Source organism: Diprion similis, chromosome 1, assembly GCF_021155765.1.
Source record: "Diprion similis isolate iyDipSimi1 chromosome 1, iyDipSimi1.1, whole genome shotgun sequence".
Classification (NCBI taxonomy): Eukaryota; Metazoa; Arthropoda; class Insecta; order Hymenoptera; family Diprionidae; genus Diprion; species Diprion similis.
In genome coordinates this window covers 5,253,238-5,266,587 of record NC_060105.1, presented here as the reverse complement: position 1 = coordinate 5,266,587, position 13,350 = coordinate 5,253,238, and the positions used below count along the sequence as shown (strand labels likewise).

At 37.3% G+C, this 13,350-nt stretch overlaps 2 protein-coding genes across 3 annotated transcripts; both read right to left on the bottom strand.

The window, feature by feature from the left end:
- Positions 1-74: 74 nt before the first annotated feature.
- LOC124405919 (cleavage and polyadenylation specificity factor 73) lies at positions 75-2,516 on the bottom strand. Its single transcript, XM_046881193.1, has one exon. The coding sequence runs from the start codon at positions 2,199-2,201 to the stop codon at positions 141-143; it is 2,061 nt and encodes a 686-aa protein (XP_046737149.1). The 5' UTR covers positions 2,202-2,516; the 3' UTR covers positions 75-140.
- Positions 2,517-6,586: 4,070 nt separating this feature from the next.
- Positions 6,587-12,904, bottom strand: LOC124408312. 2 transcript variants are annotated; one of them, XM_046885171.1, is made up of 2 exons: positions 9,759-12,904; positions 6,587-8,933 (listed from the first exon to the last, which is right to left on the bottom strand). In XM_046885171.1, exons 1-2 carry the CDS (start codon positions 12,237-12,239, stop codon positions 7,281-7,283), a joined length of 4,134 nt encoding a protein of 1,377 aa, XP_046741127.1. In that variant the 5' UTR covers positions 12,240-12,904; the 3' UTR covers positions 6,587-7,280. The 2 variants fall into 2 exon arrangements, with proteins under 2 accessions (XP_046741127.1, XP_046741136.1); XM_046885180.1 differs by having other exon boundaries at positions 6,587-8,930.
- Positions 12,905-13,350: the final 446 nt, after the last annotated feature.

Sequence of the window (13,350 nt, the reverse complement as noted above, 5' to 3'; positions counted from 1 at the left end):
CACGTTTAAAATTATCAGTTATGTGTCATAATTTAAATCTATTGGTTCAGGAAAAGAAGAGTACAAATTGCATGTTGAAAATATCAATCCGATATGGAACATTTAATGAATTAGATTTACAAGGTTTTCAATGTAAAACTTTATAAAGTATCGTACGGCGGAGCCAATGATTGATGCAACTTGGAAACAGCAGTCTGGACTATTTGCTGAAAGGTTTCATCCTCTGTACTTGTTACTTCTAAATTTAACAAATCTATGTGAGCCTTTTTACCATCAACTGTAACGTATAGTTTTTCACCTTTGAAAATCTTAGGTACAGAATCTTCACCGAACATTTCTTGAAGCATTTCTATGAGACATTCCTTGAAATGCATTCGGTCCATTTTTGTTGGCGCAGGGAGTGTTTTCGGCGGTTGTTCCATCATTTCAGCTTGCAATATTGCAGTCAAAACTGAATCTGCATACATGTCATTTACAGGAGTCGCTATCCATTCCATTGTGACAACTTTTCCTTCTACAATAACATCAACATTTTTGAATACTCTCATCTTTTTATCATCGATGTTTTCTATGCTCCCAGCAATCTGTGTTAACAAATGTTTCAAGACCGGTAACGATGTAGAGAAATGTACACTTTGTCTTTGAACCACCTGGCTCATACTCATATCGGTATACTTCGATAAATCGCAGGGTGCCAGTACGTGGTAATTGAAATTTCTCTTCACCAAAACACCTGACAATTTCTGTCCAGGTTTTGGAGTTTCCATAGCTAAATTTCCCATAACTTTTGCAGTTTTTTCACCACGAAAATACAGCTCTACTGCAACCGTATTCCTAGGGTTGTGTATCTCCATGGTGGTGTGTGGATCGTCCTCGTATTCTCTTTGTAGAGCAGCTTTTAATCTCCCCATTTCATTTTGTTCCCCATGAACCAATACAACATGTGGTGGTTTCAAAATCCTGATAAACTCTGAAGTCTGTTGATAGTCGGTATGTGCTGAGAACGATATGTAATCCACTGACATTTTCAAAGGTAATTTCTGACCAGACATCGTTGCAATTTCTTCAGGTTCAGAGAGGATTGTTTTGGCCAGAGTCCCTTCTACACAGTAACCAGCGATTATTACTCCATTCTTTGAATCAGTGCACCAAGACTCAAACAATTCTCTGGACAAGCCACTCTGCATCATACCAGGAGATGCCATAACGACACAAGGCCCTATGTCTTCGAAATGATCGATGCCTTTCAAGTTTGAAATGTGCTTGAATACAAAAGGGTTGTTAATTGCTATCTGTCTCCGTATTTTGTCATTCATCGCGTTAACATAAGTCTGATAAACTGCCATACATTTTTTGGCCAAAGACGAAGCATAATAAATTGGAATTTCATGTAACTCAGGGTGTTGGCTCCAGTATTCATCCAGGATCAGCAGAAGCTCTTGTGCTCGTCCCAGGGCAAATACAGGAATCAAGCATCTTCCACCTCTGTTCACAATTTCGTGTACCAAATTAGTAAATCTTCCCTCTCGATCTTCCCGTTTTTCATGAATGTGAGTTCCGTAGGTAGATTCCGTTATCAAAACATCAGGATGTATGTTTGGTATTTCGGCAGCCATCAAATGCCTGTCTTCTTGCCGACTGAAATCACCTGTGTACAGTATTTTAACACCAGCAATTTCGATCATGAACATAGCAGCGCCAAGAACATGGCCAGCATTATATGCCCAGAATTTAATTCCAAAGACATCTTTTTCCTCGTGGAAATTTATCGTCTCTATCTTATCCATACTAGTTTCTAAGTCAGACTCAGTGTACAACATTTGTTCTGTGGCGATGTTGCTGACTTTGATGTAATCGGACAACAGCCAGCGATATATGGCTTTCGTCGCGTGAGTCATGAAACAACGTCCTTTAAAACTAGTTTTTTGTAAAAACCAAGGTAAGGCTCCACAGTGATCGAGGTGAAAATGAGATATCAAAAGTAGGTCGATTTCGTCGGCTTCTACCAAGTCAACGAATGGAAGAGCATCCATGCCGGAGAGACCTGGATGTATTCCGCAGTCCAGCATTATCTTTTTTCCTTTGAACTCCAGCATAATACAAGATCTTCCAACTTCTTGGCCGGCACCGAGCGGCCGAATAGAAAGTAAATCGCTTTCTTCTGCCGGCACTTGCGTGTCCGGCTTCCGTTTCGATGACATTTTTTAGGTTGTGTTATCCGAAGAGAAGGATGAACTTACACTTCTTAATCAACAACAGACTTAACGTGTAGGAACAACTCTCAACGTAATTAATATATCTCCTTCGATATCATTATTCATAAAATATCGTGCAATTTCGATTTCTATCACTCAAGTTTAAAGGCATGGACATGTCCAAGTCCAACTAACTAGCAGTCCGATGTACCGCGAAATTAAAAGTGTTTGTAAAGCAGATACCGGCGACGGAAGAAATCTGCGTGATTCACTTTTTGCACGAGACAATTAAACGAATGCGTTCAAACTTGTTTATCACAGTGACACCCGAATTCATAAGATACAATAACATGTAAGCAACGGAATATCATTGGACTATTACTATTTTGATTACTATCGAGAATGCAATCGAGCATCGGATGCTCGTGTCTACATTGGTTGCCTATGATCAGGCGCGGAGTTTTTCCTATCCATTTAAAATTGGGTCCCTTCTAAATAGACAATAAACGCGGTGGATAGGGCAGCGCAAAATCGTCGCAACAATATTTATACATGAATGGTATAGCATTTAGAGTCACAAGTCAAAAAGTTATGAATAATAAATTGCGTGCTAGACTTACTTTGGCTGACGGACAGACTACATCCATTCGGCTATCCTCTGTGCGATGCTAGCAAGTTTACTTCGATGTATTCGTTGTTACTCTGGAGTTGCTTACGGGCTCCGATCTGCGGTCAACTGATCGCTTCATCAACAAACACTTACATTATTGTCGATCACCATACTTAATTATTAAAAATGTAACCGATCATCAGTTTGTTTCCCGTAACAGAAAGATAATTGGAATAAAATGACAAGAGCAATTTTATAAACGTTTAGAAACTAACGAATGAAATAATAATAATAATAATAATAATAATAATAATAATGCAATTTTTTTACCTTCGATGTAAATCTTTCATAGGAACTTCAATTAAGCGAATCAACCGGATACAAAAGAAATAAAATATGAAATAAGTAACTCGTGATATTCGTGAATGCGTCCGGGCAAATATAAGTTCGTATCATTTCAAACCGAGCTGTAATCGCAAATAGATAATTACGGATGAAGTAATTAATAAGTTAATGTTACAATCAACACAAAATCTCGTACACAAATATCGAGGTATAACAGAAAAGGTATAAAGATGCCGACAGAGACTTCACATAACAACTACGGCGTCGGGTTTTTTATTCACGAAACTATGTAAAACAAACTACGATCGGCGAATGTTTAGCACTTGAAAAATTATATTCCGTGGAACTGATCCAATACAGGTTAACCGCGCACCTTTGCATTACACTTTTATTTATTGGAAATAATTTACTTTCACTTACAACGAGGAAGTGTTTGATAAATAGAATATTTACAAAAGTATCATAGCACTGAGCACAGACGAAACAATCGCGCCGAACTTATCGTGGCTGTATCGCGATGCGAACTGAGGCAAACTACGAAGCGTGCGTTCTGACGTGCCTAACTTCTCGACGTTCATTCCCTTCTGTCGGTAAACACGGAGCCGGCAACTGTCGACAATTTCTACAAGATGGCCGTCGGCGATCTAAGCGCTATAGTGGCGACGCTGAAAAGTACGTTCAAATTTGAATCTAACAACACATTGGAATGCAATCCAATGATATCCGTTCCGCGATGAGACAGATATAAGAATAACATGTATTACACTGAATTATATCGTTTATAAAATGCAAATATATATACTTGTACTATTTTTCCTGTAATTCAGGATGATTTGCAGAATGTTTGAATTCATTAAATAGTTTAATGTTCATTTTAATATTTTCACGATATGAAAACATGGCGATCAAATAATATGTATATCTGAATAGATCAATGTTCAAAGAAACTTAATTGCAAAGAAACGTACCTCAATACATAACTTTTATTAAGGTGTACACATGCTGATTTATTAATTGTTTAATGATAATAATTATCCTATCTGTATCTTCGTATAGCATGAATCAAGTTTCATACAATATTCAATTGCCGGGTGATTGATTGGCCCTATTATAAAATATAATTGATGTACATATTTACATTATATACAGTACTGCGTCTAATCTGACGCGCATGCTGCTTAGCTACACAATTGCACATTTGGATGACTACGATGTTGGCTCTAGGTGGGTTGTGTAAAAACTCTGCCCATGGTGCCGTGATGTATAAATTATACAATAAAGATCAAATATACATACACGCTTGTCTTAATCATTGTTAAAATGTGGGGGTTGCAGATAGACAGACCCCTTCAAAAATAAACTTGATTAAAATCCAGGACGTCGTTTACAAACCAGTGTATAACCGAGATGCAACCAATTATATTTATTAAAATATTCTCTCTCTTCTATTTTTAATAAATGTATAATTCTCTACGTATTTATTAAAAATCTCGACCAATTGTCATAGTAATTGAGAACAATTATTGCAAGTACTTGGTTGAAGCTCTGTAATTACATGGGGCTTATTTTATGCAATTTAATCACATCAATCACACTAAGAAGACTCGTCTTCGAAAGTACAGTCAACATATAACCCAGGCAGTACGAAAATTAACTCCATATTACTCCTATGAATTTTTCAACCATTCATAGTACATTGCTTGTTAGCGTTAGTGCAAACGCCAATTATTCTAAGTCAGATGCACCTTGAGAAATTAATTCTTATCTTTAATAGAGATCAAAATGACGCACTTAAAACCATTTCTCGTAATTCATTCTTTAAAATATAAAACTTAACTACTAGTTTGGGCATTGACCGAATTACTGACTTCAATCAATAGTCTGATGCGAAGCAGTATCGTTAAAAAATCTAGCATTACTTTGATTGTTGATTGACTGAAATCTACGTGGGATAAAGTAACTTTCGATTTAATCAAGATGAACCGCTGATATTTAGGAGTAATATGAAGCACCAACATCGATCAGTCTTGGTATTAAAAAACTACCAATAAAAATCACCTTAATGATTGCAAAATATATAAATATAGAAGAATAACAACTAAGATTCATAACTATTAAATGTCATAGTTATTATTAATCCAATCTTAATAATAGTAAATAATAGACCCTTTACGCAAAGATCATACACAACTCAATACAGGCCTTTCACACTTAATACACTGGACACTGACGCGCAAACTTGCAATATGCACTCTTTATGTAAAATAGTTCCTTGTAAAAAAACCACTTACAACGATTGACACATCAAAGAGTTTTGATAATTATGTAATATTATTCGGTTAATTAGATTTACGTAATCATTAATTACTATTAGTTGGCAAACGTGTTTCACGTGTAGCCCTCTATTTGTCAGAGGTCTACTTGAGTCTCTGAGACACAGGTAATAGGTAGTTAACTTTTGTTAACAAATATTTATTATTTTAAGTAGTTAGGGTCTTAAGTCACTGGACCTACAAAACTAGATTGTCGGATCATAACGCAGTAACAAAACATCCTGTCCTATCTAAGTATCATAATCAATTTTCAAATTGATTGCAAATTTCATGAAATTTCATGACCATTGATTTTAGTACTAGGGACACATTTTCGTCCAATGTACTGATTCCAAGGCATAAAACTATCTTGCATGGAAAGAAAATTGTCACAGCGATATAAAGCATCCCAAGATCCCTGATAATGCATTTCACCAACTTTTACGGATGATCAAAAATATTTTCAAGGTTTTCCTTATTCTTAAAATTCAACTAACAATTTCAGTCCGGGTGCACCAGACACATTGAAATAAAGTTATGAAGCGTATCACAGACATTCGCCCTGGCTTACTAGTTTTTTCTAGCTTGCGGTGCAAATTTTTCAAAGTAAGAAATAACATGTTACATCTCATAAGACGTGAATCATGCTCATCATAAAGTAAAACGGAAAAAAAAATTTACAACAGAATATTTCTATAAAGGTTGAAGACTACGAGTACATGTGTATTATACAGGAAAATTCACTGTACAATACAGACTGTTTCAATGAAATATCAGTACGTAAATCTTTGAGTTTTAATTCTGTTACCACTCAAAAGATTACCATCAAAACCAATTTCCTTCTATTCTTCCACCTCTGTTTGTGAGTCGCTTAGAGTGGCCTGTATCAACGAGTTTTACCTGTATACTCTAATATCATATACCCAAGTTTTAAGTATGTGATTGAACATTGATATTTCAATGTTGGCCAAAGAGGACCACATTTCAAGATATGGAATTATCACAGCAGATATATTTTTTTTTTGCAAAGCATAACATTGTCAAAGTTGAACCGTTCATGACCATTTCAAAAGCAACTCACAAAAATTTGTCAATTCATTAAATAAACGAAATTGAACTTTATTTTCGTCTTATTCGTTGATTTAATTCATTTCTCCATCACACTTACGATTTCGTTTTACTCCAGGTTTTTCACGGCTAAAAATAATAGTAAATAGTATCTACTAGACATGGTATCAAAATTCGAATCTTTGCACTTGTTTGAAGTGCATTGTACACCTCTACCTTGGAAGTGCAGATTGTATGTTTTCAAATTTCTGAAACTAGTGGAATTGAAAATTAATTACTCAATACGACTGACAAACTTTTGTTTGAGTAGAGTAAAAATGATTGGTGGTTATAATTTGATTAAAAATTAACTTGGATAATTCCATGCTTGGATCGAAGAATAGTTGTTAAAAATTATAAATACAGATTACTACTAGATTATAATTGTAAAATAAGGAAATAATATTCTTGATAAAACTTGTTTTAAATATTTTTTAAGCAGGGCGATCATTTTTGAGCATGCTGTTATATCAAGAATCATTTCATCTAATATTCTGAGTTTCGAAGAAACAAATCCCTAATTCCACTGAGAGCTCAGCTCTGAATTTCTGGCGAATGTTTGATTCACCTTGCTTTAAATATGCAACAATATAATTCATTCTCTAGAAACGAGGCGTATAGTGACCCAAACATTAAATAAATAATATAGACCCAGTACTTTAGACCATTCAACACAGCATAATGCTGTTCCAAAGATGGACCTTGGGTCCTTTAATTCTCGGTATTTACAGGTTCCCTTGCATGGTGAATTCTCACATGTTTATTATGATTTGACTTGGTACTACTGGATTTACCACAGATATGACACGTGTATGGTCTGGCGCCGGAATGGACTCGCAAATGTTCTTTAAGGTAGTACGATCGGTGGAAAGTTTTATTGCAAATATCGCACGTGTATGATTTATTCTCTTCGTGTTCTTTGACGTGTCGTAGGCAGTTGTATTTCCGGATAAATTGTGCTCCACAGTAGTTACATGTATAAGGTCGTACATTGCGGTGAGAGTTCATGTGAGCTGTATAATCGCTGTGACGATAAAAGGCGGCGCTACATTGGTTGCATTTGAAAGGTTTTGTACTGCGTGCAGCATGGGTCCATTTGTGCAGTTGTAGATTCCATTTTGTGCTGAACGCCTTAGAACAAACTTGACATTCGTAAGGTCTTTCGCCATTATGAACTCGCATGTGCACCGCTAAGGATGAGCGTAAATAAATACATTTACAGATAGGACATTCAACATTTTCATTTTCCCTCTGAGCATCAGGAACAAATCTACGATTATGAGCTCTCCGCATATGTCGCGTTAAACTGGCCATGTGAATGAATCTCTCATTACAGTAAGTGCATGCCTTCGGTTTTTCGTCATGCGTTTCTTTATGCCAAGCCAATTTTTTCTTTGTGTGAAACACTTCGCCACAGTGACAAATGTAGTCCTTTAATTTTTTTTTAATATTTAAATGATGCCGATTTTTGTGTTGAGTTAAGTTCGAATAACGTCTAAAAGTTTCGTTACACAAGTTACACTTGACAGGAGCATTGCCCGTATGACCGTTGGTATGTTCATCCAGCTTTTGTTTAGTTAGAAATGCTTTGTCACAGACAGTGCAAGGGAAAGGCTTTATTCCAAGGTGTCGTTTCATATGTAGTTTGAAGTTTTGTTTTCTATAGAAATATTTACCGCATTGACCGCATTCCAAGGGATGAATCTTCAAGTGCGTATTAAACAAAACAACTGATGGAAATTCTTCGTTGCATGTTTGACACTTAGCGCTCTCCCGCACACGCTTATTACTCTCAGAAACATGTACCCTTCTATGATGTATTTGCAATGATTTTTCGCTAGTAAACATTTGCCCACAAATCGAACAAGAGATTTCAATAGACGTTGGAACAATTAAGTTTTCAATCTTCCTATCAACTTCCAACTTTGTCACATCCGGAGTATGATGGACTGGTTGAAGCTGATGAAGAAGAGGTTGCTGCACATGCAGCCCTGGAACAAAGAGATCGTCGAACACATTCATTCGTCCTTCTAGTAATTTTATGTCTTTAACTTCGGGTTCCTCCATAGGATCTCTGCTGCTGCTAGGTCCTGCTTCTTTATGTACAGTCCCTGTATGCACTCTACGTTCTTTTGGACAGTCAAAAACTTCCGAACAATGCGGGCACTTGAAAGATCGCTTTGTAGGAGTTTTTCTATCACGGTCCAGGAACAGACTGGAAGTGAAATGTGTTGCCAATGAACGACTGTCTAAAAGAGGGCCTCCAATCTCGTTATCTGATCCCTCAGATTCCTCCCAACTCTCACGTGCCATTAAATCGTACGACGTTGACATCCGTGACGATTCCTGACCCATGTACAACTGCTGGCAAAAAGAAATTCACAATGAATTTTCAACAGCTTAAAGACAACATGATGTATACAGCTTTGATTGGATATTATATCAATGCAATGTTTAATTGCTTGACAGTATATGAAGAAATAAATATCCTGACGATCCTGTTTTGAAGATGTGAAATTAAAAATCAGAAGACCTTGATTGGGATTGTAGAGAAAGAAAAAAGTGAAAATAATTCGTAGAACATGCAAAATGAATATACAAGGTATGATTTTCTCAACATACAAAGCTGTAAAGGAGAAATTAGATTTGGAAAACACGTATCAAAACACCTGGGACAAAATTATTTTTAGAGTGAAAAATGAACTTCAAGTAAGAACTTACTTAGCAAATAATATGAGTGAAATCTCTTTAAAACACAAACCCCAAAGTAACACTGAACAAAACTGTCCTATTTTCTTAATTTCATTTAGAATGTTGTATCTATTTTTGCAATTATAGCGGTTGTGGTCTGAGCCTAGGCAGAACATATTAAAAATTATTTGAAAAAGCCCTTACACATCTACCTGTAGGACAAAACTGTATATTCGATTAGTTACTGCTGAAATATATTCGTCTTTAAATGGCTTCATTAATAATTATTGAAATTTAAACACAGAATTAAATATTTTCCACATTATAAATCGGAAATTTTCAAAATTGAATTCTTACGAACACTTACTGTCTGTTAATTATTTGGTAGATAAGGATAATTAATATAATCCATAATGAACTATATTTTTATGAAAATATCCTCATCTCCCATACTGGATAATAAAAGCATTATCCCTACAAGCTCTGATCTCCCCTTACCTGCCATGCTGAAGGTTCGTGGCATCCATTGCTTTCTTGTTCCGATAATTCTCCCCTTGGAGGCATGATTTCATCCGCCCTCATGTTAACGCTCTTGATTTCCTCATCTGCCTCCACCCCACCCTCGCTGCTTACTATAGATTGTCGACTAGTTGCACTGACAGCTTTCTGGGAAGATTCACTAATAAACGTGCTAGGTACCAGAATCTGAAGACCATCAAATTCAAGTACATTCATAGGTCCTGGATGCGCATCTTCATTGATATTCAACAATTCTGTAGTTGGTTTGTGAAGAATAGACTTGACAGGTTGGAAGTTTTTCGAGTCCGTACTTGTCGTTGGTTCTGACGGTTCAGATAAGTCTAAAAGATTATCAGCATTGTGACGATTTGTCTCTGCGTAACGGTCATGGATATTTATGGATTTCTGAGAGTGATGTTCAATAGAAAAGGTGGCGAGATTTTCAGTTATCACAGATTGATGATAGACATGATTCGGCTGTAATTTCTGTGAAATATTCTTCAAGTTTTCCATTAGTTCCACTTCCCTCTGAAGTTGCATACAATCTATAGGATCTTTTTCGGTTGCAGGGTCTACCATCTCTTCAGCATCATCTTCTGGACAAAGGCTATTTGTGTCCAGATGTTGAAAGGAATGTGTCGAAGCTGGCGAACAAGGTTTGCTGAGATCGGTTCTTACTCTAAGACCAGAGATTCCGCTTAAAGTTGACAATGGTGTGTGAGACCTGACACACTCAACGTTTTCATTATGTTTTGCAAATGGAGTATGAGGGCTGGTAATTTCATCAATCTCCATGTCTTCTTCGTCAAAGTTGTCCCTAAACTCCCGTTTTTCGGCCACTTCATTATCTTCCTCATCCAATAGCGTTGTTGCCTCAAAACCAACAGGGTAAGAACTTAGGTTTTCATTCGATCCCATTTCCGAACGAGTCGAATAAGTTCTAAGCCGATAGGAGCTCTTTTGAGTAGCGGGTGAAGCAGGAGCAGATATGCTATTTTTGTAACTATATACAAAGTGGGTACTAGCCTCTTGAGCACAAGTTTCAATCACATCCGTTTGAACTGATGTGTGACGGTCATCATTGTCTTTGCTAAGAGCTAAGGATTCTCGAATCCGATCAGCCTCCAACACCTTTACGCAACTTCTCGGCACACCTAGGTTGGTAGTTGCTGTTATTTCTTGAATCACGCTAGTTTCTCGATCACCTACAATAACTTCCTGCTCACAGCCTTTCTCAATTTTCTCCTCTTCCTCGATCTTCTCATTTTTACTTTTCAATGAATCAACATTGAATTCAGTATCCATTATAGTTATCAACAAACGCTCCAATTGTTCTACTTCAGGTTGTTCAGTCGATCCCTTCACTCTTGCAACTGGCATACTTTCTTCAACTGAAACAACCATATTTTCACGATGTACCGTCAAATTCTGTTTTGCATTATCTAATTTATTATCTTCTGCATCTAAATCAATCTCAATAATAGCTAATCGACTATTACGTTCCTTTTCAGAATCCCCTTCAAAGTTCTGAGTAAATTCCTCACTGTTCTGAGTTTGCGTATGTTCGTGCTGTATGGGAACTTGTTGTGTAGGACCGGTCGATTCTGTATCCTCTATGTCAGGTAGTACGCTTTCTCCCTTATCACTGTCATCCTCGACTGTACCGTTGCTCATTGCTGAATTCTGCACAATATTTCCATACTCAATTCGACTACTGCTATCCTGATGAGGAGGGATTGAATCGTGCCGTCCTTGTTGGGCCTGATTCCGATCACCTTGATCCTCACCTTCCTGCTGGTTTGTGCTTACCGTTGGTTCGCGAGACAACGGCATTGAACCTACCGACATTTCAACATCTGGTAAAACCTGTTCTGCTTCAATTTCAGGTAAAATTTGCTTCGGTTCAAGATCAGCACTGTTTAAAGGTGAAATTATGTTGTTCCGAGCGCCACTTTCACTAGCCACAGAGACCATAGGTCTGCTTCTCGAAGTTGTTGGTACATTTGATATAGGAGCGATCATTTGGACCGCTGGTATCTGTTGCTGTTGATACATACCGTAAGGATTGTACAGCATTTGCATCATCTGATTGGCTTGCGGCGCCATCGCGTACTGCGGTATCATCATTGTCCCGTTATTAACAAATTGTTGATAACTGAAGGAGGCAAATTGGGGTGACATCATTGGAGCTACCGGAGGACATTCAAAAACTGGTCCTACAGGATACGGCGACTGAGAAGCCACAGGATTCGGTGGTGAATGGATGGGATTTTGCGCCGGTTGAGAAATGTTCAGCTGAGGCTGCTGTGCTGGCGATGTGCTGGCCTTGATCAGAGCTTCTATTACCTGTTCCTTGGGGTGGGTATCCAAATGCTTTTGCAAGCTTATACCTTCGCGTAAATACAAGGTGCAAACGGGACAGGCGACTGCCCCTGAACCCATGCTACTTCCAAGCTCCATTGTGCTGGTTTTGACAAAGAAGGCGCTGGTTTGATTCTTCCTTTTTCAATATCCTTTCGGTAATATATATTTCACGTTGGAATTCGCGTACGATGAACTTTATCGCGGACAAGGAACCGAGGGAACAAGGAACGAAACGCAATGCACCGGACGATTCATACACACAAACACAACACTAGCTACGAACCACCGTTGTACGAGGGTTTTGCCCTCCCGTTATTCTTTATTTAATACTACTTCGCTATACTCGCGACTCTGATTATCAACATATTGCCTTTCATCAGGCCTTTGACGATGTTAAACGGTCACATTTCAATGTCCGTACGGACTGTGCCCCAAAAATATCGACGTCCATGGCTGCCTAGTTGCTCGGTCGTGTGCGTTACAGCCAGCACAGCACTTGTGCGGGCAAATCGATATCCTATTAATTCACGAGCCTACCTTCTACCCGTTAAATTACACCTGCCTTCTATTCAATCGACACTATTATTACACGGTTAAACACGAACCGATTTTTCCATGTCTATAACTTGATTTTTTTTCAACCATTTATTATCAAAGGGACATGTTTTTCGTAGAGTTACAGCCCAAAAACACAACAGATAACAGCACGAGCAATATTCCAACCAGGAATGAGAGCGACAAGGAATTATTTCACGAGCTGAGCGCCACCCAGATACTATTATCCGCTGCCATCTGTATCCAAACATTCAAACACCTGTTCTACTCACGACCTTTGTTATAGGTATACGTATTTTTAGCTGTTTCGCAAAAATTTAAATATCTTATCTATCCTACATACGGGTACACGCATATTTCGTTACTTTGAGATTATGATTTTTTATCATATATCTAGTTTGAAGAAAAATAATTATATATTAATTATATATAAGATGTGTAACCTATAATTTACAACATACATTTCTCAATATTTTGCAAAATGTTTTCACCGACAAAATCTATACATGACAATGTACTGTTTAATGCAGTAAATGTGTTTATTTACACACTAATATTTGTTGCTCGGATCATTGCAGGTCGAGTAATTCCATGTGAAAAACTATAAAATCTCTCATGCTTAAGATCAAACTCTACATATAAATGGAAGAAA